We start from the raw sequence: 27399 nt of genomic DNA on the forward strand, positions 1-27399 counted from the left end.
TTTCACGAATTGTATAGTCTCAGTACGTTTCCTGTCAGATAGCAACATAAAGCAGCATACTTAGCATTAGTAGAAATCTTGGTTGCAACCTAGAAAAGCGAATGAATGGGCAGTCAAGACTGAACCATTTTTTTAATCTTGGTGATAGCCTTGTTGGCTCCAGATTTTTTTGCTGCTCAGTGATGCATGTATTTTCTCTACAGACAAAGATTTCACTTAAGTAAAATATAAAGTAAAAAATAACTCAGTCCATGTTTTTCACTAGTATGGACTGCTGTCTTCTGCCATGTTGATTCCACAAGTAACTGTGTGGGTGTTTTTTCCTCCCCAGTTTATTCCAATGCCAGTTCTATATGGTGTCTTCCTTTACATGGGAGTATCTTCATTAAAAGGCATTCAGGTAAAGTCTGATTTTAATGAGTAATTTGCTTTTGTTCAAATGAAAACGAGGCTAACGCATTGCTTTATGTGAGCAACAGTAAAGTTAGCTCACATTTTCGGACTAGTATGTGGGATAATGTTCTGAGTGTCATGTTCAGATATTTGTTCTTAATACACTGTTGTGCCTTCAGTTCTCAGTTCTTTTGCATTTATTCTTTCACTACTGTTGCTGAGCAACAGATTTTCTGAAATACTCTGAAATTTTATAGTAGTAATGAGAGGCGGGAGAAATACTCAACAAAATAAAACAGCCCCCAGCCCCACCCCCTTGAATGTTCAGTGTCCTTCATTAGTATTTTATTTGAGATTAACCTCTGTTTCTGGAGTCCCCTAAAAATACTTATTTCCTTACGGAGGGGGAGAAAATAGTTAACTGATGGATGATTTTATTTTTCAATGCAGTTTTTTGATCGTATAAAATTATTTGGAATGCCTGCCAAACATCAACCTGACCTGATTTATCTGCGTTATGTGCCACTTTGGAAGGTCCATATCTTTACAGTTGTTCAGCTCACTTGTCTAGTTCTGTTGTGGGTGATTAAAGCCTCTGCAGCTGCTGTTGTTTTCCCTATGATGGTAAGTTATCTGTTTTTCAAGTTAATATTTTTCCAAGAGTACATGCATCATCCAGGATCCCTTCAGAACATATCTGCTGCCTTAAGAAAGAAGGGAGTGGGAAAGAAATAAAAGAACCCGTAGTACAAATTGCTTTTTTTTTTTTTGAAGCATAAGGACTTCTCATTTCTTGAAAATAAGCAATTCAGTTATGAATAGCTATTGAAAGTGGAAATTATTTAACTTTATGGTAAGATAAAACTAGTACTGCAAGAAAGGGCTTCAGTTAAAGATTCTAAATGTACTGAAAGTGTGTGCATTTTTCATTTAAATAGTTTAATATTTTAATATTAAAATTAATATTAAAATTATCCAATTTGTGGTTCCCTTAAGGTTCTAGCGTTAGTGTTCATTCGCAAGCTCATGGATTTATGTTTCACCAAAAGAGAGCTTAGCTGGCTTGATGATCTTATGCCAGAAAGTAAAAAGAAGAAAGAAGATGACAAAAAGAAAAAACAGAAGGCAGTAAGTATGAAAACAATCAAACTAAGCGTGTTGTAAATTACTAGAAAATACTCGGTAAGACTTAAAAGAATTGTAAGTGGCCTAAGCATATGACCTTATATACCAGATACGCATTTTGAAATTCTTTACTGATGAGGTTTAGTGTCAGAGGAACTATTACTGGCAATTAAGTTGAGGAAGAGTCAGTGTTTCAATGATGATATTGTGAACTGTGACTCTTATTTGTGATTAAAATTTGCAAGCAAACTGTAAAGGAGCAGTTTTTAACAAAAAATGTTGTTTTCTTTCTCTTTAATCAGGTTAAAAGGTGTGTGGGATGGGTGTGGATGGGAGAGAAGAGCGATGGAGTAGGGATCTTTACCCTGCTTAAATGAATCATAGAACTGTTCATCATATAAGGGATGTTTTGCTTGTGTGTGCTTGCAGAACTGTAGTTAAAACCAACTGCTAGTTACCAATAATATAGTAGTATAGCTTGTATAAATTCTCCATAAAAGTGTTGTCTAGTTGTACACCAGGTGGCTGAATTACTTACAAAACTTGGAACACTCTCTTTCCCCAATCCCCCACCCCTCCTACCTGGATAAAATGCTTCTAAGAAAAAGGTCTTAAACTACATCTTGTGCATTCAACACTAGTACCTACAGGGAAGTGCCCCTTACCCCTATGAAAATTAACTACCAGTACGAGATGATACTTGGATTTCTGCTTCATGAGTAATTTTGTAAACTTTTTACTTGGAATTTACAGGAAGCAGAGAGAATGCTTCGGACAGGGGACAGCGAAAGTGTACACCTTGCATATGGAGAAGCAAATTTGGATTTTCCTGTAAAAACCCTAAAATACAGGTATAATAGAATGTTGGTGTTTTAAGAGTTTTTGTATCACGTGCTGTAATTTGCTTTGCATTATGTTGGTTGTGTATGAGTTGAATTAACTTTTTCTCCCAAGCTTGTAACTCAGCCACGATTAGGAAGTATGAAGGTGTATCTCACGATGCTGTCATAGCATTTTTATGTGTCATTGTTCTTTAAAACTGCATCTTAATTATAAATTTACATGACCGTCTTGAACAGATCAGATGACTCAATGTCGACCAGCTGTACTCAAGGTGAAGAAGCTTCCTTGGTCAGTTGTCATGGAATACTTGTGTGTTACCATGCATGAAGTCCCGAGTATTAAGCAACTAGTAGCATCAGTTGAGCTGTGTGTTTACCAGCCACTTGGATTTTTCAGAAGAAGTCTTAAGCGTACAGTTCTTCGATGGTTTGTTTAAGTGTGAGGGCTAAAGTGTGTAATTTCTATGATATAAAAAAGCTTTTTACAGGCAGCTGTTTTTACTTTAAAAGGTCATTTTCTGAAAGTAAATGTGAGGACAGGGTTACTGGTCTCTTCCAGAAAAGGAAGTGCTGGAGTTTCACTGATGGAAAGTTCCTTCAGTACTGGAAGGTGTTTTGTCTCAGTATGTATCTCCATTACTGGGGCTGTATTCAGCTTAGTTGTCAGGTATTCTACAACTGTTCAACACACTCGAAAGATGTGACAGATAAATAGTTTGCTGGCTTTTTTTGCCTCTCTAATATTAAGGATTCCTAGGTTAAAAATTGGCTTTACAGTGGGTGTAGGGTAATGTCAGGTCTGCCTTGATCCAGGTTAGGAACAGGCAGATTTTTGGATTAAACACATATTCCTGCTGAGTTCTATTGTCCCCGCTAATAGCAGGCTTAATCACACTTTAGCAACTCAGATGAAGATGCTAAAATTTTTTTTTTTTTTAAATTTGAGTTGCTAATTGCTTTCACAGTAGAACAATGATTTCATCAACTGTGTGCATGTGTGTTTACTATATATTTCACTGTGTTGTATCTTGTGAGGATTCCTGAGGAAAAATAGCTTTGAAAGATGTCAGTGCAATTTGAAGAACCTTAGAGATACCCTGGGGTAGATTCTGAAGCTTAAATACAGAACAGAACAGAAAATATATCTACAGACATCACTCAAGTCTGCTGTATATAGAAATCTGTGGAGGGCAAAGAGGGAAATAGATTTTTGAGAGCTTACCATCTGTGAGGGTGAACTTAACCTTCTGCTGGACTTGGGCAGTTTGTGGCTAAAAAAATCATGAAAAATGTCCAATAAGGCTCTACAGGAAAATAAATTAACTTGAAATTGGTCTAGATATTAGGAATTCTAGGTTTCTACTTGTTCTAAATCTCAACTGAGTTACCAGTTTCAAAAGTTTATTAACATCTGCTCTTTTGTCCTTTACTATTTCCTGGAAACAGCTCAAAATCATTCTGATTTATGAAAGCCTTAGCAGAACAGTGTGATTCATTGCATTATTTCTAAGCATGCAAAATAATCTTCTGAAGTTACAGGTAATTTAGAAATGAGATCTCTCTCAAATATTCTCAATGTCCTAGTGTTATCTATATGAAAAACTGTTTTAGGATGCGATGTGATTAAGGCAGCACTAGTGAGTTAAATTTTCAGATTCTGGTTGAAACAAGTTTTTAAGAGATGGAACTCAACTTGTGGCTGTGTAAATATTGAAAGAAAGCACAACTGATGTGAATGGTGAGTGACAATAAGTATAATGCTGTTGCAGGGTATTGACTACTAACCAGAAAGTATGTTTGTTCTTTAGTGTTGATCCCTCAATTGTAAACATATCAGACGAAATGGCCAAAACTGCACAGTGGAAGGCTCTTGCCATGAGTACTGAGAATGCCAAAGTAACCAGAGCTAACCTGAGGTAGCTATAATTACTCACACGTTTTCTAACTGTGATCTTGTGTTTACCAGCTAATAACTGTACTTGTATTTCTTGAAATGTATCTTAAAAAAAAAAAAAAAGAGCATATGTGGTTTGTAAATCTTTGTTGACTTTTTACTTTCAAGGAACTTGACTTTGAACCTTTAATTACTTTGAAGTTAAACAGTTTCTTTAAGGATTTCCAATTATTTTATTACATGTATTACTACAATTTTAAACTTACTCTTTATTTGCTTAATACAGTTGTATGCTACTCTGATGGGTTTAGGGTTTCTAAAAGCTTTACTAGAGTGTATGAGCATTGGAATTGTTTGATCCTGAACATTACAAATGCCAGTAGGAATAAAAGGTAAGTGCAGCCCTTTCACTGTTGCTTTATGCTGCCCTAGGATCTGCCCCGTTTTTGTGGATTGGTTGGTTGGTGTGTTTTTCCTCAGCTCATTTTTAATATCTAAAAACTAAACCTGGCTCGAATTTTACCGGCACTGGATATGAAATAAACAAAGTACTGAACAGTTTAGGAGTCCTCAGTGCTGTGAACATTTCCTGTAAGCTGACATCTTCGCTGATGACCAGGAGCCTGTTTCTCAGTGAGCTCTCCACCAAACAAGAAATTCTGTGTGCAGTGAATCATTCTGCTGCTTTATCGTAGTTCCTACCCTCCTTCCCTGTCTGGCTGAATCTGTCAAGGGGAACAAACCAAATCGTGAATATTTATGTGGAATATCCCCACCTTCCTGACAGGCTTGTAATTTATAGGGACTGGTATCTGTGGACTATTCCATCACAGTGCAGCTATTGCTTAGTAGTTTTTATGTAGGAAAGGAAGGGGAATGACCCCGGCAGACTTGGAAAACGAAGCTTATGCAGTCCTGCTTGTCTGTACATGCATCTTCTTTTGGTTGATCCCTTTCGGCCAAATCTGTCAAAGGAAGACAGGTTTCGGAGACATGATATTGTCATGTTTTGTGTAAAATTACATCTCGGTGGAAGAGCTGCTGGTGAGGGAGTGTTCATACATAATTGTGCAAACTATCGGGGACTGTTGAGTTTGCACCGTGGGAACAGCAGCAGCGACTGGTCACTCAGCCCTTGTGTACCATCCGTGCATTCAGCAGGTGCGTTGCTCTGAACTAGGCATGGAGAGAGGCTTTGTTTTGCTGAGACAGTAGGTCAACCAAGGGTGAAGGAGAAGACAAGGAGAGAACTTGGAGGTATGGTATTGTAACAGGACAAGCTGAAGAGACTCATTAGTGCAGGCACTAGTTTCAGTGAATCTTCAGCCTGTATTGTTTAAACTTTTTTTAAAGAAGTGTTTTAAATAAACATTTTTAAAACTTGAGTACTACCTAAGCTAGACTGTCATGAAGGCAGATAACAGAGGTATTACATAGAAACAGAGTACATTTCAGTATACCCTCATTTTTTTTATTTTTAATTTTCTTTCATGCTAAGTATTCAGAAACCTGTTATGTAATTTGTGGATGCTTCTAGTGCGTTTTATGATAGTCATTGGGTGTATAAGGGTTGAAGAGATACAGACCTGTACTTCTCTTTCCAGAAGAATTAAGATTTTTAGATTTGATTTTCAGGCAGTTAGAAGTTAGTACAACTCCTTGTGCTTTCCTGTTATCTGAGTAGATTAAGTTAACACAGAATTATGTGCAGCACTAGCAAATTAGGCTTCTGAGCAGTTTGCAAAGTTTTTTCATCTACTTAGGTCATATTCAATATTCCATCTATTTTTTATATTTTGCTGTAAGACATTTCCCTTTGATTCCATAATGTGCTTCACTTTAGTGTGGTAAGAATTGCACCTTGGAAGGAAACTTGCTAAAACTACAAATTGAAAATAAAACAACACTGGTGCTGGAAACTAGCTCTTTCAAGAAGCAATCTGATATTGCATAAATCTGGAAAATGTTAGAAGGCAGAACTGCCTTGAGCCTGAGCTCAATTGGTTGCTGTTTCGAGGTATTTGCTGCCCATTCTTGTATAGTGGGTGCTGGAGAGATTTAGATATGTCGCCACTGCTTAGTCCAAAGCAATTCCCAGTAAATTTTTCATCTCAGTTCTGTTAAGGTTTTTCTGTGTAACAGTCTTCATCTGATAGTGTGGACAGATGTTTAGTGCTGTGGTAAAAATCATTCTGTAGGCACCGCTATTTTCGGATTTATAGATTTCAAATAGGATGCAGTTTGAAGCAAGCAATGTCTTTTGGAATTCCAGACAACATACTGTGTGGGTTGGCATTATTGCTTAAAAACTTTATCTTTTTTAAAAAATTGTATTTTAAATTTTCTTTTCCTTTCCTGAACTGATCCAGATTACTTTTTCTTTCTTCCTTCACCATGTCTCATATTTTATAGACTCTGCAGAGTCCAGGCACACTTACATTTTCTGAGGAATCCCAGAATTTTTCTCTTTGCATGAGTCTCTAATATTTTTTTTTTTATTCCTTAAGGAGCAACTCCACAGATGTTTTGTGTATTCTAAAATACATGCTTAGGGAATCCTCCCTTTTATGCTGTTCCAGTTTCTCTTCTACAGTCCTGTAAGTGCCTCGGGACGTTCCTTTCTGCCTTTGGATAAGTCACTGGCAGCGGCTGGGTCCCTAAGAGTGTCAGTTGTTCAGGTGCCAGCCAGCCTTTGTCTTCGGGGTCTTCCACTTGAATGGACACTTACACAGCTTTCGAACTGTCCTCTACTGTTGTTACAAGTATGGTTCCACATTTTGAAAAGACTGAAATGTTTTCTCAGTCTTGTCTGGTGAACAAAATTGTTTTGCTGCCCAATAATTCATCAGTATTAATGATATTGCTTGTTAGTATTTTTGAGTATTTATGACTAGACAGTTTTGTGAGTTTTGTGTCTGTTCTGTGTGTCGTGTCCCGTCCCTGTCTTCCCCCCCTCCAAGTTCTTCTGCAAAACAAATTTAAATCAGTAGAATCAATAAAAGCAGTGTGCCTGGAAATGGTATTTATAGATGAGATCTAGGTGATTTCTCTCTTTAAGCTTGTACTGTTCCTGTGAATAGTATCTAATAATTACTAGAATGTAACAGAAATGCATCATCATAGAAGTATCCTTGCATAAATACTTTCAGTGTTCATTGTTAAGTATAAAATGTTTGAAAGTTAACCTTTACTAAAGTGAACCGAACCTTACATTTTCCTCTTTGCTTTCAAACAGCCCTGAAAAACCAGAAAGTGTGAAAATAAATGTGGAAGATTTGCCTGTTGTGAAATACGTGGATGCTGAAACGTCTTTATAGAACTGAATCAAGGGGAATTGCGTGTATTTGTGTGTGTGTATATATCACTGTAGGATATTCTACCATTGGAGTGTGATTTCCATTTTAAGGAGCAACATTTATTTAATTCTGCCATTCTTTAGGGCACTGTAGATATGCTTGCATAATGAGAAGATTTTCCTATGAATGAGTGGTAATCACACTTCAGCTATTTATTTTATTGGAAATTTTATTTTCATTTTTAAATAGGAAGATTGTAATGAATGCTTATTATTTTCAATAATCAATATGTGCATAAAAGTTAAATCAGCTTTCGCTGATGATTACTGGTCCACATTGCTTAAAATTCTGCAAATACCTCTGTTTGTAGTGCGCTACCGCAGTTTGTTTTCCATGCAGGCAATTACTGTTTGTTTATGCAGGGTATACTTTTTGTGATTCATAGAACAAATATTAATGTGCAGTTGACAAGAACTACTGTGTTTTAGGTCTCCACTACATGCTAGTGTTTTCTGGATTCTGTCTCTCCTGTTTTAGAGAAGTGGCCTAGAACCCTAAGTCAGGTGGTTAGATAATCCTTAAAATATAGATAAATGCTCCGTTCTGCTACTTTTTATTTACTCTTGATTTTTTCACTATTGTCCAGTAGCAGTACGAGTGCAGTAATTGTTGTTACAGTCCCAGGTCAGTATTTCCCATTCTGAACGCTCCATGTTTACACAATATAAATTGGATTTACAGTCAGCAATTTGGTCTATAGGAAGTTATACATACTTACCACACTAGTACTTTTGAATTCTTTTGTTCCTGTTTGTACTTACATTTTTCCATCAACGTTCAGAGTCTGATTTACTCAGCTATAAGATTGAAACTTTAGAGTATTTCATGTTCTCTTCAAATATATTTTTTTCTGAAGTTATTTTAAACTTACTGTGTTCTTGATTAAATAGTAGTAGTTTAATTCTGTAATAGGTTTATGATCAGTATTTTATGAGTTACAAATTGCTCGTGGTATTTGTGTGTACAGTTCTGATCCTCTCCATTGTAAAGGGCATATATGATAGCACACCAACTTATTTTTAAACATTTTATTTATTTTAATTAGTATAAATTTTTATCATGTAAGATGAATTTTAAAAGTAACTATTCATTTATTAAAGTAAATGGGATTTTGGGGGGCTCACTGATAACGATGCAGTCAGTTCATTTATTGTACTTACATTTTCAAGTTCTAGTGTTTAGCATTATAGTGTTTGAAATAATGGGAATTTTATGTATAAATGAAAATCTTGGTCATTTACCTGTGCAGTTTCCATTATTAATTTTTTTTTTGCCTTATACCTTAGTTTTTTGGCTTTAATTTCTGAAATGATCTCTTCACATTCTGAATTGCCACCAGCCCTTTCTGGGCTGTATGTATTGCAATGGCTTTAATTAGAATCTGTGCTCATTTAAAATTAGAAGATGCTGTTTGCTTAATTCTACTTTTGGCAAAGTTGGGAGTTTTACCATGGACCACGTGGTAAAATTCTCAGCAACTGCAAAAGGAGCTGATTCTGGAGGAAGGCAGAGTTCATCTGAAAATACCACTTGAGGTAGAATTTTGGTGCTCTTCAGCCAAGTGTCACTTGGAGAGAAGGTAATTATATATTACAAAATTAGAGCAATCAGTGGGAATTAATAGAAACATTTAAAACAAATATTTAAGTGACATGGACTGTTACCATTCCCTTTAAATGTAATGTAATTAAATAATGTTTTTCTTTTTTTTCTCTTCTTTTTACATTTGGCTGAATTCTGAGAAGACAGTTTAAAGAAAGTAAATCATAGTGTACAGCAATACGAATAATGCTATCCAAACTGTCATAACAGAGGCTCAGGTCAGTGGCAAGGCAAGGGAGGTCTGTGTTACCAGTTGGACTAACACTGTGTAATGGCCTGTATGCATGTTCCTTTATCCTTGGATAGTAGCATAGCTTGTGCCTTAGCTTGAGTATGTGCTCTTTCAGGAAATACCCATATTTTCCCTCTAGTCAAACTGAGTTACAGTGAAACTGTAGCAGATGGATTCCAAAAACTTTCTGCATTATTGAGAAAAAAAGAAAAAAAAAAGTACACATCTGCGTATCAGTTGTTGACTACCAAGTAGCTCTTGCTGAATCAGAGGGCGAAGATATTTTGGGCAGTTTATGTAGCTTTATCCACAGTACATTACTTTTGTACAGTCCTCGCAGTAGTATTTTACATTTAATGTTCACAGTTCTGCAACAGTTTCCAAAGACCCCAAAAATTATTATATGCCTCTTAGATTTTTAACTCTTTTAATGCTGGAAATCAGGGTTCCCTGGTGCTGCACACCTTGTATCTGGCTTCTACTTCAGAGGGTTAAGTTTTGGTCAATATTACGGGGGGGGGGGGGGGGGGGGGGGTGTCCAGTAAAGGTGAAAGAAAACAAAACCAAAGCCCCACAAGTCTAATCGCAGTATTTATTTAGTTTTAATTGTGTAGATATTGTAATCGGTGCCAGAAATACCATGACTTGCAAAGCAGTTTACAGTGACCTTTAGTTCCAGTGATCTTGGTCAGCAGCATGTTATGCTTGCACTTTCCCCCATATGAATAAAAGATGTGGTATTAAGCACATAAAACCCCACTGATAATCTATGGTTAAGTGATTCGCCCCTCATTTTACACCTTCTCTTCTTTAAAATCACACATAGTATTAAAGTAAAATGGCTTGGCTAGGGACGTAATTTACTGTATGTAGATGTGTGTTTTGCCTTAACGGATGCAAAAAGGCAGTGATGATTGCTGTGCACTGATTTTTTTTCGTAGGCGTTAAGCCCTGTAAAAACTATGCCAATGTATTTCCATTCCAGCAGTTAGAGGAAAATTAACGGCCCTGCACTTTTTTTTTAGATGCCTTGGTTTCCCGGAATGGAGTTTAGTGCTACTGTGTATCTGGCTGCAGAGCCACCTCAGGAAGTCCCTCTTTGTTTCCTTATTTCTTTTTTTTTTCCTTTTCTTTTTCTAATTTATTTATAAATATGAATGTTTACATAAAGTGTAGGTCTTAATTTTGACCACTCCATTTAAATTATCATCTAAAATATTTTACTTAAAATGCAGTCTCGTGTTTAAATTATGTTCTACAAAACTCAGTATTTTCATATGTATTACAATGACACGCTTCTCATTCTGCTCACATATGCCCAAATTAATTATACTTCCTTCCTAGATTAATTTTGCAGCTGTAACATAATATCTTACATGATTATTCAGCGAAGTGTTCCAAATTGCCAAGTTTGTCATCGTAAAACCTGTTAGGGTAGAATTTGGTGCCCTGGTGGGGGTTTTTCAACCAAATGTCTTGGCCATTTTTTCTACATTTAATGGAAGTTCTCCTGTAAGTTATCATTTGCTTCACCTGCATCGCTGTCTTTCCATGGTAGCGTCCGGTTTGCGCCCTTTGCAGAGGCGGGTTTGACAGGCTGTCAAACACCGCGCTGACACAAAGAGGCATCGCGGAGCCTGTGCTGTTTGGAAGGGTTGTCATGTACATACATTCTTCTGTAAATCGTTAAGAGAAATGGTTCGTGATTTTTCCGTTCACAAATGTAGTCTGTTAGATGAGCACCACCATGGTTTTAGTTCTCTTGTTTGCTTTATGTGATTAGTAATGTTTTAATTACTCATCTAGGTCAAATTCATTATCAAGTACAGTACAAATGTGTGAAATACTTTGTTTATACCAACAATAATTTATTTTACAGCAGATTTTAAGACTAGAGGCACACAGCTTTGAGTCAGTAGTGCTATAAATAAAGCCAATTGCTTGGTCATTTTAAGTTGATTTTATTTTGTAACACTTTTAGTGAAACCTTATAGGACTTCTTAGCTTGCATTGAAGTTAATCTAAAAACACTTTCATACTGAATTTGGTATCTGACATTTCTTTGGAATAATGAGTTTGAAAATCAGTACTTTTCTAAATGATTTTATTGGCAAGACATCATTTATAATATTTTTCTTTTTATTGTTGCTGATACTCCTGCGCAAAGGTGTCTTCCAGGGTTCGGCATCTGTAGCTGAACTACGATTTTGGTTTTAATACTGGTTATTGAAATGTGATTACATACTGTACGGTTCGAATTTTTTATGACTGCTTTTCTAATTACAATGACGTTTTCTTACTTTGTTACAAAACCCAAAGCAAGCGAAGGCGTTGTTCCAGCCGTGCGCGCTCCGCGTTCAGTTTGTACCGAAGACGCGGTGCCCAGACCGCTCCTCGGCGGGGGCCGGCCGCCTGGCGTCCGAGTAATTACTGCCGAAATGGAACTTCTCTTTTGTAACGTTTCAGGAAGCTGGTAAAAGCAATAAAAACCTACTGAATTACCTCACGCCTCTCCCAGCTTTTGTCCGGGGGAGGGTTGGGAAAGGGAGCGGCTCCCGCCTGGCGTCCCCGTACCCATGGCAACGGCCGCAGCCGGTCGCTGCGGCGCCCCGGAGTACGGCGGCTCGCGATTGGCCGGCGAGCCCGGCTGTCGGCGAAGAAGACGGGCCGCGGTTGGCCGCGGGGCGGGGTTGCGTTGCCGGCGGAGGGAGCGGACCCCGTCGCGGGACGAGCGGAGGCTGCGTGGGGGCGAGCGCGCGCGGCGCGACGTGAGTGGGAGCGGGGGGGGAGGAGGGTGTCTGCTCGCGCTGCGCCCCTCCCCTGTCGCGCCGCGCGCGGCGCCGAGCCCGTGGGCGGCTCCGGGCGATCTGTCGCGACTCCCCGGGGCGCCCTGTCGCTTTGCCTGAGGCGGCCGGCCTGGTTGCGAGGGCGGGGGGCGGGTTTCACAGAGCCGCCGGGGGCCCGCGCGCTGCAGCTCCTCAGGCACGCGCTTCGCTTTCCCGCATCTGCGAGCTGCAGCCGAGCGCGGGGCTTGAGGCGGCGCCTACGGATACGAGTTGTGGTCTGGAAAATGGCCCGGAGACTCGGCGCTGCGCGGGCCCAGGAGCCTCAGAGCAGGCCTGGCTGTTCCTGGCTGCGCTGGAGCTGGGGTGGCGCGGGGGGAAAACAAACAACCTCTCAAAGCCAGCAGCGGCTCGAATATTTTGATTTGTTGGAAAAAGAGAAACCTCGTGTTGCATCCTAGTTAATCTTCAGAGAACCTTCACAGAAGTTACAGAACGCAGTAAAATTTGAGATAAATATATGTGTGTGGAAGTTTTCATGGGTACTGAACACGCAGATTTCCGTACTAATTCGGTCAGTAAAACGCATAAGAAATATTCTTCAAACGCTGTCTGCACGGGTTCATCAGTGTGGAATTTCCTAGATATGGGCAGTCAGGGGTGGCGACCCATCCTTCTGGCTGCTCCCCTCCCTGAGAACACGAGGGGAAGCGGGCCAGAGTTCCCTTCGGTTTCATCAAACTGCAGAAGTACCTTCCAGAACTTTTCGTCGTCTTTTATGCCTCCTTTGCCATTTCTACTTTGATGATAATATATTGATAATTGCTCTTTAAAGTAGTGAATTTTCCTCTATCTCACACCCAGCTTATGGTATTACGTGCATTGCTATCTAGCAACAGCATCCAAAGTCTGATTAAAGCCAAGATGTGACGTATCTACTGCTGATTTACCCAGCTTAAGCCAGTTAACCTTCCAGGTACAAATAGATAGTGGAACTCAGCCACTGGAGCGATTAAGAGAGGAGTTCAAGGGTAAATCAAGCAACTAGTTGGCTTGCAAACTATCTCTATCCGGTAGTTATTGCTAATAAAGATTATAAAGGATGTAAGGCATCTTTTTGTTTGAGAGTTTCTAACTATTACACTGTAGTTTGTGGTGGTAGATGTCTTTGTATTTTTGTTTATTTGGGGGTTTGTTTTCACCTTGTGAAGTTTTATGTTCTTGTTTCATCCTAGACAGATACTAGACTGGGCCACAGATCAAGTCTGGGGTGGTAATTCCTTTGTCTCCTGTTTGTCATCATGTGAATTCTTTCATTTCTGACAGGGTTCTTGGAGCATTTCTTGTCCTGCCCTGCATGCCAGTGCATCCCTCTTCCTATGTAGTTGAATTAACATAACTAATTATATGTAATTATCCCCAGTTAAAATGAATTAGTTAATATTGCTCTCATTTCGTTGTTTTAAATGGAATTGAACAAGACACTATGCTGTAAGGACATTTTCCTTTTAATGTGTTCCTGTTCTTTTAAAGAGTTGTCTGATCTCAATCTTTTTCTGGCACAACCTAAGTGAAATGCGAGTGTTGTTTGTTGTTTCTTATGCATTACTCATGGGGCTGGCTTAATAGCTGGGAGATAGTTATGAGGATAGTTAATAGCCTGACTCCATGGAAATTTCTGCTGGCATGAGTAAAGAAGAAACACAGGATTGGGAACACTCATATAGTGGTTTCAGGAAGGTCAAATAACTGTGAGAATAGGTAAGAAAATATTTAATGTTTGCTATCTCTCAGGTTCATGGCTGATACAAGGAAAGCAGGGGGTTGTTTCCATTTGTCTACCCCTTACTCGGGGTGTGGTGCTGGTACACCTACCTGATTTAATGACTGGCTGCGGATGACAGGGTTTTCTGCTCTTCTTCCTCTATTCACAGCTGTACATTCCTGCCACCTGCCTTGTCAGCAGAGATGCTCATCAGGCCACTGTAACAGTGAGCTAAATTAGTAGCAAATTAACTGTACAAAGAGAAGCATATGGTTTTCTGTCTGTTTAGCTCTCTAAATTGGCTCAGGTTTGTGTAAAATACGCTGAAGAAGCGGAGGTGAGTGGCAGAGGCTGGGAAGGGAAAGGGGCTGCCATTTTCACCAGCAGCTGCCTGTTAATTAATTGATTTATCTCTGTAGTAAAGCTGAAGGGCACAGCACTTTGAGCTGCATGGATAAATGCTCTTTTCTGTATATCATCCATGCCCTTGTACAGCAGAAGTACTTGGGGACGAGCTCTAAGGTAATCAGGGTAAAGTAGGAGAGATTAGTTGTGACCTGAATCAGGTTTCCCTACCCAGTGAGCGGTGCACCTGTGCTGATGCTGTGCTGGCAGACCAAAGAGGCTATGCAGGGCCAGTCTGTGGCCAGGGCTGGCCTCTTTTTGTCGAAGTGCTTTCTGACTCCCTCTAGGAAAGGGAGAGGTAACTTCAGGATGAGTCCTCAGAGCCAAGCGAGGGCTGCATCCCTGGGGAAGCTGCATCCCTGCGTTCTCAGACAGCAGTGAAGGGAGTTTGGCTTGGTATTTGTCAGGTTCGGTTTTGTACAGGGACATTTGGGTCTGTAATGACAATGAACCTTTATGAGTTAGCTGTTACTCTGTTCCATCTTTACTAAGGTATGGCAGGCAGCAAAAGCATTGGCCTGGCAGCCCTAAGGCAACGTTGGTCTGCAGTTGGTAAGATTTTGTAAATAATCACGAAGACCTAACAATTTTGGATGAAATCCTAACCATACTGGGAGTCCTGCTGCTTGTAGTTTAGAGGTTTAACCCAAGGATTACTTTTTTAAAATGGGATGCTGAAAATTTTAAGATATAATTGTATTTGTTCATGTGCAAGTTATTTTGTGTGCGGTTTTGTTTGGTGATTCTTTAATTGATTGAAATTGTTCTTTGTACACATGTACCCCTGAGCAAGTTGAGAATTTGTGAGTTTCACAGTATTTCGTAGTGTGCAAATAAGAGGCGATGATTGCATCGTGTCATGCCTCAGTAATATGCCAAATGGATTGGGGTATTGGGGAGAGGTTATAAACAATACATGGAAATTCTTACTAGGGTCCTTAAACATGCTTTTGAACTAACTTCATTTAGTTTAATCTAAATTCAGGAATTGTGTCTGCTGACTGGTAGAACAGCTCCTGTTTGTATTCATTCCTTGGTGGTAAGTGGTACAACAGAAGTGTTCGGAGGTGTTTTTTAATAACCCTATTGAATGGATGCATGGAGGGGAGAGAAGGAATTTGCTGGGGGTCCAGATCAATCATTCTCTGTGAGGTGACTGGTGGTAGGATAAAGGCTTGTTCGAAAGGGTAGAAATGGGTGAGCTGGGCTTACGGGCCACTTGCTAGAGTGAGTTAATACAGTGCAGGAGTTCATACTGTCAAGAGTTGCATTTTGGATAGTTCTGTGTCTGATGCAAGAAAGTATAATTGGGAAAATAACTCTGATTTTCAGTTGGGAAGCAGCATTTTCTGGTAGCTTATGATGCTTTTATTTCCTACCAGGTTTTCTTCTTGTTTGCCTTTAGAGGAAGAGGAATAAAAATCAATAGCAGAGGGAGTCTACACTACACAAATATAAACGGAGGCTATTATATTTCATAAGGAGAATCCTATTAAAGAGACACCAAAGGGAACATCCAAATGGTTCATCTTTAGTGAATAGTAAAATGGGTAGAAAGGATCAGACAGTGGTATTATATCCTTGTTTTTTTTAAACTGGAGGTGCTCTATCAATACGCTACAGCTGTGCGCAGTTTCTGGGATAATTCTTCATCCTCAGCCTGCTCCTGACCATCTTTTTTTTCACTTAGAGCAGAATCTGCACCAATCAATATAGTTGCTCTTGTGGCAGGAAGAGATTCCTCTTGACTATCCTTTTTCTATATCTCTTTTTAGGGCTTTATAAGATTTTTTCAGAGAACAAATGTTGTATACTATGCAAGTAACCTGCTGTGGTCTTTTGTGGGAAGTCAGACCTACAGACTGAATGTTTGTCTGCAGTGGATCTCGTATGTGGTGATGGATCTATTGAGGCCAGGCTATACAGCTCTGCTCATCGGTGGAAATAAGCTGCTTGTCCCTCTGAAAGAAGAGCTGGGCTCTGTAGGCGTAAGGCATGCAGCTGAAATTCAAAAGACCCAGATTCCAAACTACTGAAGATTTCTGTGGTTCTTCTGTAAGACTGCATGATGTATGCATCTCATTTATTTGTCGGATACCTTCTTTTTCTACCCTTCATCTGTCTTGTTTCTTAGGTGATAGAACCATTATATTCTTTGGTGTCTGGACAACAGCTTGTATGATACAACCTTGATATCGGCCTATAAGCACTGCTGTAACAGAAGTAGATAATCCATGGTGAAAAATAATGGTAATAATATGCAAGAAGAGGAAAAATCCCAATGAAAATGAAGTGTAATTGCAAGACAGCCAATATTATCTGCTCATGTGTTGGGAAAATAAAGTTTCTATATGTTAGGTTAGTTTACTTTCTTGTTGATATCTGGAATTCCAAAGGATACCCTCACATAATGCTTAAGGGTTCATGTTAAGAAAATCACAGAATCACAGAATCACAGAATAGTAGGGGTTGGAAGGGACCTCTGTGGGTCGTCTAGTCCAACCCCCCTGCCGAAGCTATTTTTTTTTCTTAAAGTTTTATTAGTTGATTCTGTAAGTAAATATTTATTGCTTTTGCTGCAATGAGATAATTCTATCTATCTACTTTCATTTTAAGGAAATGAGTTTTTAGCCATCTGATAATAGTGATACACAATGCCTGATCAGGACAAAAAGTTGAAGAGCACAGAAAAGGCAGCAGACAAAAAAGCTCATAGGATCTGTATGAGGTATAGTATCTGATGTCTGTCTTTGAACTTCAGCAGGACCTGTGTGGAATTTGCACTAACTGCCAAAGCAGAATGCTTTAATTTGAAATGCGGTATAAACATGACAACTGTTACTCTGGTCACAAAGTTTATTTACACCTTTGTTGATTTAATACATTCTGTAGAAGCTGTAAATTCTTCTCTGTGCAAAATGGGGACACTAGGCAACACTAGAAAACTGTTTTCTGTCTCTATCATTGTTGCTTGTTGACCTTCTTTACTCTTACAAAAGTACTTTTATGTAAATATTGCACATATATTTATGCTATTGTGTTTTATCCTAGGAATTTTTCTGATCTTAAAAGGCTTCAGTCTCTCTTAAATGTTCCATCAAGGAATCAACAGGTATTTTCCAATAACTATTGTTTTTCAATAACTATGAAACACACTGTAGAAATGTATAATTATAAGTAATGATGATTATGGTTTGTGGCATATACTTAGGATATTGTGTCCCAGCAAAATCTTGGGTAGTGGATGTGGTGTCACTTTTAAAAAATAATCTATTAATTTTTTTATTGTTGCTTATAGTTAGGTAGCCTAACAGATTTGCTATATTCCATACTGTTCCACAATGTCATGAGAAGGTAGGCTTAGAGATGTATTACTTATAACATGATGAAGAGTGGTAAAGAATATGAAATTAAAAAAAATCAGCATTTTAACCATAAATATTTTGTCTCTGGAGAATAGCACTTCAGCTAAAAATCTTCAGGGGATAGATATCAATTCATGAAACTTATAGGACACAGTAAAATCTCCTTCACTTCAAGTCACCGAGTGAAGCTTGTGTTTGCCATTTGAAGCAAGGAAAACCAACACATGATGATGGGTATGAGTCCTTGGAATGCCAGAGCAATTTCTCCCTTTCTGTTCTGTAAAAAGATATGACAGAGTGACTTAAGTAGTTGTCCATGCGAGGTAGAAGTTACACACTCCCTTCCTGTAGAGGCATGGAATTACTTCTGAGCAGAAGGCTGAAACATCTGAGTTCTACAGCCTAAACAGAATGTGAAGGCTGTGAAACTGTAGAAGTGGGACAGGTAGGAGCATAGATAATGAGCATGTGTTGCAGATTCTGTTGAGCTTTGCTATTATAAATTTTAAAAGACGCTGTTCTTCACATTTTGTATATCTCCGTGTGCTTGTTTTCCAGCCTTGCTTTATATCAGTTCTCTACCATGTCAGTTTTGTTTTGCATGGGTTGTGTGTATATTTTATAATGGCAGATTATAGGTCCAAAGTTCAAGTCAGAACTTGGGAAAAAGTACTTTTGCTTAATAACATTCTTATAAAACTTAAAATGCAGTGTGTAACTCGTGAGTATTATCCTTTTACTCCTTAGCTTCCAGCTATGCATTTTGAAAGTGGTCAAACCAGTGTGACAAGAACTCGGCAAAAGGTCAAAAGCGATGAACAAAAACCCCATGGTCAATGGCAAGAATCAACAGAAGCTGTTGAACTTGAAAACTTTAGGTATGAAGAAAAGCTAATATGATGACTCTTTGTATCTCTGAACATATTTGTGTTTCTTATGCTTCTCGAGGTGTTGAAAGCATTTATATTTGTACTTGTGTCTGTTACTTCTACTTTCATGTTAAGCTACTATCCAAGATAAGAATTACATATTTTTAACTTTATAAAACTAACTGTGAACGTGCCTGCCTTGGTAAGTTTCAGACACATGCTCCCATTCAGCAGAGTGTACTGTTGGGAGTTAATATAGTCAATTTAAATAAAGTAATGGTTTCTTTATTTGGAAAGCTTATATCATTATCGTAGTTCCCAAATTGTGCGTGAGACAGACTGTTCTTCCATGCTGTTAGTGTCTGGAAATCTGAAGTTGTGTTATTCCATTGTTAACTGCTGATATGACATTTCTTAATTTTTCTTGCTGATGTTAAGTTTTAGCAATCTAAAATTATGTTGTGGCAAGATAATCAGCAATTCAGCATTTTATTTTTTTTTTCCTCATTAGTGTGACCTACGAGAATGAGAGAAATTTTAGCAAACATCCCAAACGTAAGCTGTTTCAAGAGATCTTTACAGCTTTAGTGAAGAACAGACTTACCTGCAGGTCAGTATATTGAACGTACTCATATCCAAAGAGGGTCACTCTTTCTCTCCTTAAGCGAAGAACCAAGATGCATGGATAATGTTTCATATTGTTTCAACGATATATATGGCATATGTGTTTCAATACACCTCTGTGTGGAAACTACCAGCTGCACATCTCTGTATAAACTTAGTTTTAAACAATCATTTCTGTATTGGCTTTGAAGACTGAATGCTTGGGTTAGTGGGACAGAAGAAGGAAGGCCTGGGTATATGACATAATTTGGATGACCAAATTTCTAACATCTGCTATATTTTCTTGATCATTTGTTCATATCTGGTGCCTGTAATCTGTGGTTTGCTTTTCTAATTTCATTGTTTTACCAATTTTACTTGTGTTTTATGGGCTGCTACCTAGATATAGAAAGGTCAGTGGCTTTCATATAATTCAGGTGAGTTTGTGCTACTGTTCATATTAATTTGTATTTGAGTGTATAACAGGATTAGAAAGGGAAAACCCTTTCTTAAGCTGCCCTCATTTGAGCAAGGAAGATGTGCAAGACCTCAAAAAAATAGGGGAGATAAAAAATATATTTTCTGAATAAAAGAATATGTATTTCAGGATTTCTAGTACTATACACCACTGCAGTGTATTGTATTTTTCCTTTTTAAATCCCAAGTACATTTTCTGAAAAATCTTAAGTGGTACAGAAGCTTAAAGGAAGAATCCTAGAGCATTTAAAGGTATTAAAGTGTAACTGCTAGAGTTTACGGAAGTACCTAAAAACCACCAAAAAATTCACATAGTTTCCTTAGACCCTTTTCCAGAACTAACTAGGGAACTAGGGATGTGATCTCTGATTATCTAAATAGCAGTGAGTTTGACGGATCATTGAAGTGATTAGTATATCTGGTACCTCTCTCTTTGCAAGTGAATTTTATAATCTCAGCATGCACCAGTTGGATGTCAGTGGCTCAGCTTCATTTGCCAAAAAAAATAAGAATAACTTGCCTTGTGTCTTCCCAAGTTCTATTTATACCTTGTGCCATACCTAGCTCATATTTACTCACTACATACTTTTGCTGGCATAACTGTGTTGATGCAGCAAAAAATCACACCCGCTTACAGGCATCACTGTTTCAGCAGAAGTCCCGGTTGGTAGTTCTGTTGACAAGCAAGCTGTGATCAGCTTAGCTTAAGTGGTTTGGACAAAGAGTATAACTAAGCAGGCAGAAAAAATCCTGATGGCACATGCTGGAGGTACACTAGGGTATCTAGTAATGTGTATTGTAAATATAACTATAGTGGAAGAGGTCCTCAAACATTAACCGGGCTCAGAGATTTATGGTCCCTGCTTGGAAATGTGACAGATGTGTTGCTCCATTGAAGAAACTAACTTCTGTCAAGAGTCAAAGCTTTTTGAAAGAATAACTTTGGAAAACCACCGTGGTAATATCTTCAGGCCCCTTTAAAATCTGACCTACAAATTTTGCCTGCCAGGAATGGTTGCTCTTTTCTTTCCGTGAAAGTTTCATGCTGTTCTGAAGTGGCCAATTATGGAAGCATAATGAAAAATAGTAGTATTTTGGGCAGAATATTGGCATAGAAGAGCTGAGATTTCATTGGTATCTATTTGTAAAACATTTATTTTTATCAAAATATTTTTAGCCATTGACATTGTTCCCAAATGCAAATGATAAAAAGGGAGGAGGACTGCCATGTCTCATAGACTTCTTCCCTTCCTTGGAAGCTTGCAAAGATACTACAGATTCTGTCTTCTCAGTCAAAACAACAACAAAAAAAGCTACTGCAAAGACGTCCAATTTCAGGTTTATTTTGAGTAGGAGAATTGAGATATATACCTTCAACAGACAATGAAAATAGTGATTTCATTACTGGTATTTATGCAGGATTACTGTCCCTGGACGCTGTGTGCAAATCTGAGTTGTGTTTTCTGACAAGTCGTGTGCTGGGGAATTGCATGGAGAAATATAAAAGAGGAAGTTCTATTTGGAAGTATGATTGTATATCAAGAACGTTTAAAGTAAATTACAAATTATTCCAAGGACTAACGGTATTGGAGTTTTTAAAACCCAGAATAGATTATGATAATTCAAAAAATTATTTCAAATCTAGCTGTTTAAATTTCTGTAGCACCCATGTGTTGTTTAAATATTTTTATATAAGTATATTTTGTGCACTGAAGTTTGATAAGTGGTTTCTCAGTGATTTTGCCCTTTTAGGTCTTTAACCAAACACTTAAAATAAGTTTATAACAAAGCATGATCAGTTTGTGTTTAGAGATAAGCATGTACTTTCCTGCATCAGTTCAGAGATACCAAGTGATGGCTGGCAATGTTCGTGTAATGAAAGAAGTTTATTTAAAGCTGTTACTATATATGAATATAAATGATATTAGAAGTTCTATGGTATAGTATGTTGTACAGCTGTTGTAGGTCACTAATCTTCTAGTCCATTGATTCCTGAAGTGTTTTATCTAAGTGTTTTGACACTTTTTTTTGTTGTATTTGGTTTCTGTTTTGAGTATTTCTTTTACAGCGAGTGGGTTAATCAAGCTCCATCCATGCATTTTCTTAGAGTATTAATCTGCCTGAGATTGCTAATAAGGGATCCATGCTATCAGGTCAGTATGTCAAAATATTGTTTCTTGCTTGGCGAAGAGGATGCATATAAGCATCATGCATATGAGTTGTGTTGGTGCATGTGTATAAAAACATGCAGTCTTATGGATGCATACTTATTATATGTGTATACCTATATTTCTGTGTGTGAAGATGTGATTTGCAAACAAACAGATTCCAAGAGTGAATTTGCACTGTTACTGTATAACTTACTGAATTTGTGATATTTCTTATGTAGTGTCTGTTGTTGCTAACCCTAACAAAGAACGTGTAAATCTCCATAACAAACGGCTTGGTCATTGCTCTGAGAGCTAGACTCTATACTTGACTTTACCGTATAGGTATGTAAAATTCCTATAATCTAGTAAGTGAAGAAAACTGAAAGCTGCCTGTTCCTCCTAGCAGCCCAATGCTCTCAACAACAAACAACTAGCTTTTAATTTTACTCTGGCTGTTATAGGTGTTATTCATAGGACTAAGCCTCAGACATCTGTTAAGATGTATGTTAGACCCATTAAAATTTAACTTCTTTTTTTTTGTTTATATACTTGTTATAAGTAATTCTGAACTCTGAAGGTGCTAAGCATCTCCAAAATCCATTGACTTCGACCACTGGAGTTAAGATTTCTCAACATTCATAGCAAACAAAGCATTTATATTCTAGTGTTCTCTCATTCTAGTGTTTTCTGCATTTTGACTTTTTTTTTTTTTTTTTTAAATTTTCTTTTAGGAAATGCTCCACAGCTTGGGTGGGATTGAAAACCTAGCTCAGGTAGAATTCCTCATAGTACCTTTGTCCGTTATGTTGCATGTCAGTTTATTGTGATTAGAATGAAATACACTGTAAAAACCAGTGTACATATATCCTTGGTTTATGGAAAGAACTGGGTGTATTCCTCTGTTTGCACATAAGCAGTTGGTGTGGTTTTTTTTCACTAGTGCACAAAGCAGCTCTCCTTATAATCTAGCAGCATTTAACCCAGGATTTTTAGTTAGGAGGCTTAACAAATACCTCCTGAAATGAGAGAAGGATTAGAAAAGTCAGCACAATTGGTTCAGTCAAAAGAAACTTTAGGCTTTTGAAGGAGGATGAGTAAAGTCACCTTGAACTGTAACAAATGAGTTTTCAAAGGTATAAGTGTAGTGATTGAATGCTAAACAGGTTTAAATTTGGGGACTACAGTACTTTTGCATTACAAAACATTATTGATAACTGACTGCTGTATTGTTATTGCTCTGTGTTACTACTGCTTTACTCTTGGGTTTTTAATACTTGTTCATTAGTGCCAGTTTAGCAGTGAGATAGGACATATCTTGAATATCTTTGAAATTGTTAGGAGTTTTCTTTCTAGGAAAAAAATAATTTTTGTAACAAATTATCTTCTAGAATGCAGTCATCATTCATTAATATCTATGGACCTACCTGTATTTTGAAGAACCAAGAGTGTGCTATGAGCCCTTTGGTTAGACAATCAGCTGTTTGAAATGTGGCAGGAGTTAAAGATTATTAATTTCTAATGAATATGGTTCCCGCTGGAACTGGTTGGCATTTTCCAATGTCACATGTCATTAATGCTCAGCCCTACTTTTTGAGGAGCTTGCAAAGTGCAATGGCCTGCTGAGATGTTGGCAACATCTGCAAGTGGAGTCCTCTGTGGCAGGAATACAAATCGTATAATTGATCATCATTTTTATTATGCATATGTTGCTGGCAGAGAGAATTTGAAAGCTCAGGAGATACAATTTCTGTGATTTTGGAACTTCTGGGAACTTAATCTTTTGTGTCCTTTGCAGAGAGATAAAATTAAGTGTGAAATGGGTTTCCAGCACTCTGAAAAGGCAGTTTGAAAAAAGTTATAGCTGAGACTTTCCAAAATCCCTCAGAAATTTGGAGGGTGGCAGTAATTGCAAGGTGAATTGTGTACCCAAATCTTCTTGCCAAATCACATGTCCTTCATTCAACGATTTTATACAACGTTAAAAGCTATTTTTTTTTTTTTACAGTTTCAGGTAAAAAAACTGTGCTCATTTTAAACTAATTTGGGATGTTTTACTACAAATCACGAATCAAATTATTATTACTAATATTAATTTGCATAGTAGTGTCCTCTTCCTGTGAATTTTCTAAATTATGTGCTGCTACTGTAGTTCTAGCCTCTCTACCATCTGCTTGAAACTGCTGTGGTTTCCCTGTACAGCGTTCTGGAAATTTCAAAATGCCACCGTATGTAAGACCAATATTTAAGTGATGCCATGAATCATATCATGATTTTGTGTACTAACAAACACTACATCCTTGTGATAATTCTCATTTCCTGGAAAAATATATTTCACCAGGTAGTTATTAGGGTTATTAAAAAAGATTGACCACAATTTCCCACCAGCTGGCTATGTCCAAAAAAAAAAAAAAAAAGAAGAAACGAAATCTCCCCTTGTCTGAGCCTGCCAGCTGTGTGGGCTGAAGGTCCGTCTGGCTGCTCCAAACAGCGGCCAGTAGTAGATGCTGAGGGAAAAGTTTCAGAGTGGAAACATGAAGTGATAATTCCCCAGAACTCTTACAAACCTCTAGCAGCTTGCAAAGAAGGGAATTCTGGCCCTAGAATTAGCTTCAGTGTATTTGATAGTCTTCAGTGGATTGTACTCTTGTGGAATTTTGCCCTTGCTTTTTGGAATCTTATGTCTTCTGAACAGAAGATGTCTTCTGTTCCCTGCCAAGTTTTGCAGCAGAAGTGTGCGGGATGCTGCAGCCTTACCTTTCTCGTGAAGCAGATGCGCCACCTACGGGCTATTTCTGTGCATAACACTCTAGGTTTATGAATTCTAACAACTTTATTTTTGATGGTATCCTTTATTTCTTCCCCTCTACTTGTAGTATATGGAAACAGTAGCAATTGGCTATCTTGATTATGGAGAAGAGCAGCATAATGTAGACAAGTTGGTCAACATGACATGTAAGTGATATAGCTGATAACATAAAATTTAAGGGCACTTACAACTTTTTGGGTGAGGCTTAGAATGTTTAAAATATTTGAGATGATCATTAAGTTTGACATTACTAGATTCATTGTAGGCATCATCACACAAATGAAAAGTGAAATTTCTGTGGAAAAGCACATCTTGTTTTTGTACCTAAGCAATATTTCTTTAAGAAATCAATACCTCTTTGTGCACTGAAATAACAGAGTAAAATAAGCCAGTTATGGTTCAAAGAACTTATCCAGTGTTTTGCTTTGTTATCTGTTCAGTGAAGCAAAAAATATTGGGTGGTAAAGCCTCAATTTATGTGACTTCCTTTGTTCCATAGACATTTTCCAAAAGCTTGCTGCTGTTAAAGATCAAAGAGAATGGGTTATAGCAAGTGGAGCACATAGAGTAAGTGTTTATAAAATTGCTAATTATAACCGATTAGCTACTTAACTGAATGACTTCTGCTTTTCAGATTTGATTTAGATGGGAGTAAATTCCTTTCATTGTCAAGCTAGTAAAGTAAGATAATCTCAGTTCTGTGTTTTACAGATGCGTTAGTAGTATCATAAAAGTTATTTCTTGTAAGTCAATTGGCCTGATGCATGGTTATTGGTTGTTTGAGAGAAATAGGTCTTAAAAGTTTGGACTAAACTTGTTCATATAAAAATTAATACGTTTACACTGTCTTGAGCTACATGTTACTATAATAGAAATTGTTTTATATATTTAATATAAATATATGTTTAATTTATGTATTTTGTATAAACTTCTGCTATGATTTTTCACTTATAAAGTATTCTGTGTCTAAATGGAACAGTGTTAACTGAGATAGTGACAACCTTAGACATCCCTTGCTATACATTGCCATCACTGTAAGGATCTATACTTAACCATTGCTAATTTGTGGCCAAACTGAGAAACGATAGAGATCAAGATCAGTATAACTAGTGCTTTGTGATTCTATTATGCTGCAGTAAAACATTGGCAGTTGTCATCAGATAGTATTAGACAATGTATTCTTAGAGGATCTAGACAAATATGAAGTTTACTTTCATATAAATTATTAACAGAATATATGCAGGGCCTTAAATTACATACTGCATTGTTTAAATATAAACTGAAAATTAACTTTTTGCTTCAGGAGGCCTTGATTTAGAGTTCTAAAGTGTTTTACACAGAAACAGATTTTTGCAATGGGGTTGGACAGATGCTTTAGCAGTCAAGGGAGATGCTAATTGCAGTTTGAGAAGAAATATCCTTGCTTGTCCTAAGACTGAGTATATTCTGAGACTTTAAGTGTATATTTATGTGTACTTAAAGCGTACCTTAGATGTAGCTAAGACTTTTAGTATATTGTGTAAGGATCTGGTATCTTAATTTTGACTTTTCAATAAATATATGTGTTTGAGTCATAAAAGAAAAGAATATAATTTACATTTATTTATTTTGTTTCATGTTTCATTTTCCAGACCTTAGTAAATTTGTTATCCGCCAGAGACAGCAATGTGCTTTTGGGTGCCCTCCTTGCTCTGACTAGTCTAGCAGAAAGGTAGGTTCAACTTAATGTGCCATAGTTCACAATAAGCATTTTAACGTTTTCTCTTGACACAATATTAAAACCGCTGTTCATGAGGAAGACCTCTGTTTTTTCAAAATGAGGCCTTGTTATGTGGAGGTCTATGAAATGTGCTTAATTCTATATTGAAGCAATAGAAACTATGCAGAAACCTTGGTCCTTGCAGCAGATTTCTTACTTGTGTGGAGAACTTTGCAAGACTGGAGTTACAGAATCTCTCTCTTTCCAGTCCTTGTGGAGGATTCTGGAATTCTTACTGACTTCCTGCATATAAAAATCTTTTGTGCTGAGCTTAATATAACAGTGCCTCACAATAACCAACAACAATATTGTTCAGTGTAGTTAATAATGGATGCACACACTCAAATCCATGTATACGTATCCTCCCTTCACTAATGACTGTTGTAAATAAAGATAAGGCTTTTTTTTTCCTGGTGTGGAGGGAAGAAAAGGAAGATACAGCATCTTTCATCCTTAATAGTTTTGTGGAAGAAAAGCAGCTGCTTCTACATTATTGTTCTGCTGACTGCCAGACTTGTGTAACAATTTTATGTTTTAAATGAAAAATTATAAGGAAAACTACAGAACTGAAGAGAATAGATACAATTCCTTGAGATCAGTAGAAATTTATTTACTAAGATTTCTCTGGATTTTCTCTTTTCCCAAATTTCTTTCATTCTCTTTCAGTTGAATTTTTTTGATATCTGTATTAATTTAAATGATGTTATATATAAATTTTCAACTTCCATTTAAGTTTCTTCACAAAATTAAATGTGTTACATTTGGACTGGGCAAGAAAGTGTTTGGAATATATTACAAATATTTATGGAAATTGTATTTGATTCTAAAAATGTACCTCATTTGCTTAATTTCTAGTATGAAACAAAGGAAATACATTTATGTCTTTACTGTTATGCATTCACATTTACTTTTTTTTATACTGGGAAAATTGGAAATTGTTACAATGTCACTCTTGACCCAGCATATTTTAGCG

The 27399-nt window shown here is 37.5% G+C and overlaps 2 protein-coding genes across 12 annotated transcripts in view; both read left to right on the forward strand.

Annotated features, from left to right (window-relative positions):
- Positions 1-9950, forward strand: part of SLC4A7 (solute carrier family 4 member 7) — an 89830-nt gene extending 79880 nt beyond the window's left edge. For 4 of the 6 annotated variants that reach the window (XM_075418978.1, XM_075418979.1, XM_075418981.1 and 1 more), the window contains 6 exons: positions 332-400; positions 844-1017; positions 1390-1521; positions 2272-2369; positions 4169-4276; positions 7490-9950. In XM_075418978.1, coding sequence (XP_075275093.1) covers positions 332-400; positions 844-1017; positions 1390-1521; positions 2272-2369; positions 4169-4276; positions 7490-7571 — 663 coding nt within the window. In that variant the 3' untranslated portion in view covers positions 7572-9950. The remainder of the gene's footprint in view (positions 1-331; positions 401-843; positions 1018-1389; positions 1522-2271; positions 2370-4168; positions 4277-7489) is intronic. The other 2 variants (XM_075418980.1, XM_075418983.1) reach the window with 1 other exon arrangement.
- A 2200-nt stretch (positions 9951-12150) lies between these two features.
- Positions 12151-27399, forward strand: part of NEK10 (NIMA related kinase 10) — a 123667-nt gene continuing 108418 nt past the window's right edge. For 4 of the 6 annotated variants that reach the window (XM_075418985.1, XM_075418988.1, XM_075418989.1 and 1 more), the window contains exons 1-11: positions 12151-12212; positions 16532-16755; positions 17014-17125; positions 17449-17509; positions 18510-18640; positions 19143-19241; positions 21780-21864; positions 22593-22634; positions 24735-24813; positions 25167-25234; positions 26299-26378. In XM_075418985.1, coding sequence (XP_075275100.1) covers positions 17052-17125; positions 17449-17509; positions 18510-18640; positions 19143-19241; positions 21780-21864; positions 22593-22634; positions 24735-24813; positions 25167-25234; positions 26299-26378 — 719 coding nt within the window. In that variant the 5' untranslated portion in view covers positions 12151-12212; positions 16532-16755; positions 17014-17051. Of the gene's footprint in view, positions 12213-16397; positions 16468-16531; positions 16756-17013; positions 17126-17448; positions 17510-18509; positions 18641-19142; positions 19242-21779; positions 21865-22592; positions 22635-24734; positions 24814-25166; positions 25235-26298; positions 26379-27399 lie in introns of those variants that run through there. The other 2 variants (XM_075418986.1, XM_075418987.1) reach the window with 2 other exon arrangements.

Source organism: Opisthocomus hoazin, chromosome 4, assembly GCF_030867145.1.
Source record: "Opisthocomus hoazin isolate bOpiHoa1 chromosome 4, bOpiHoa1.hap1, whole genome shotgun sequence".
Lineage (NCBI taxonomy): Eukaryota > Metazoa > Chordata > Aves > Opisthocomiformes > Opisthocomidae > Opisthocomus > Opisthocomus hoazin.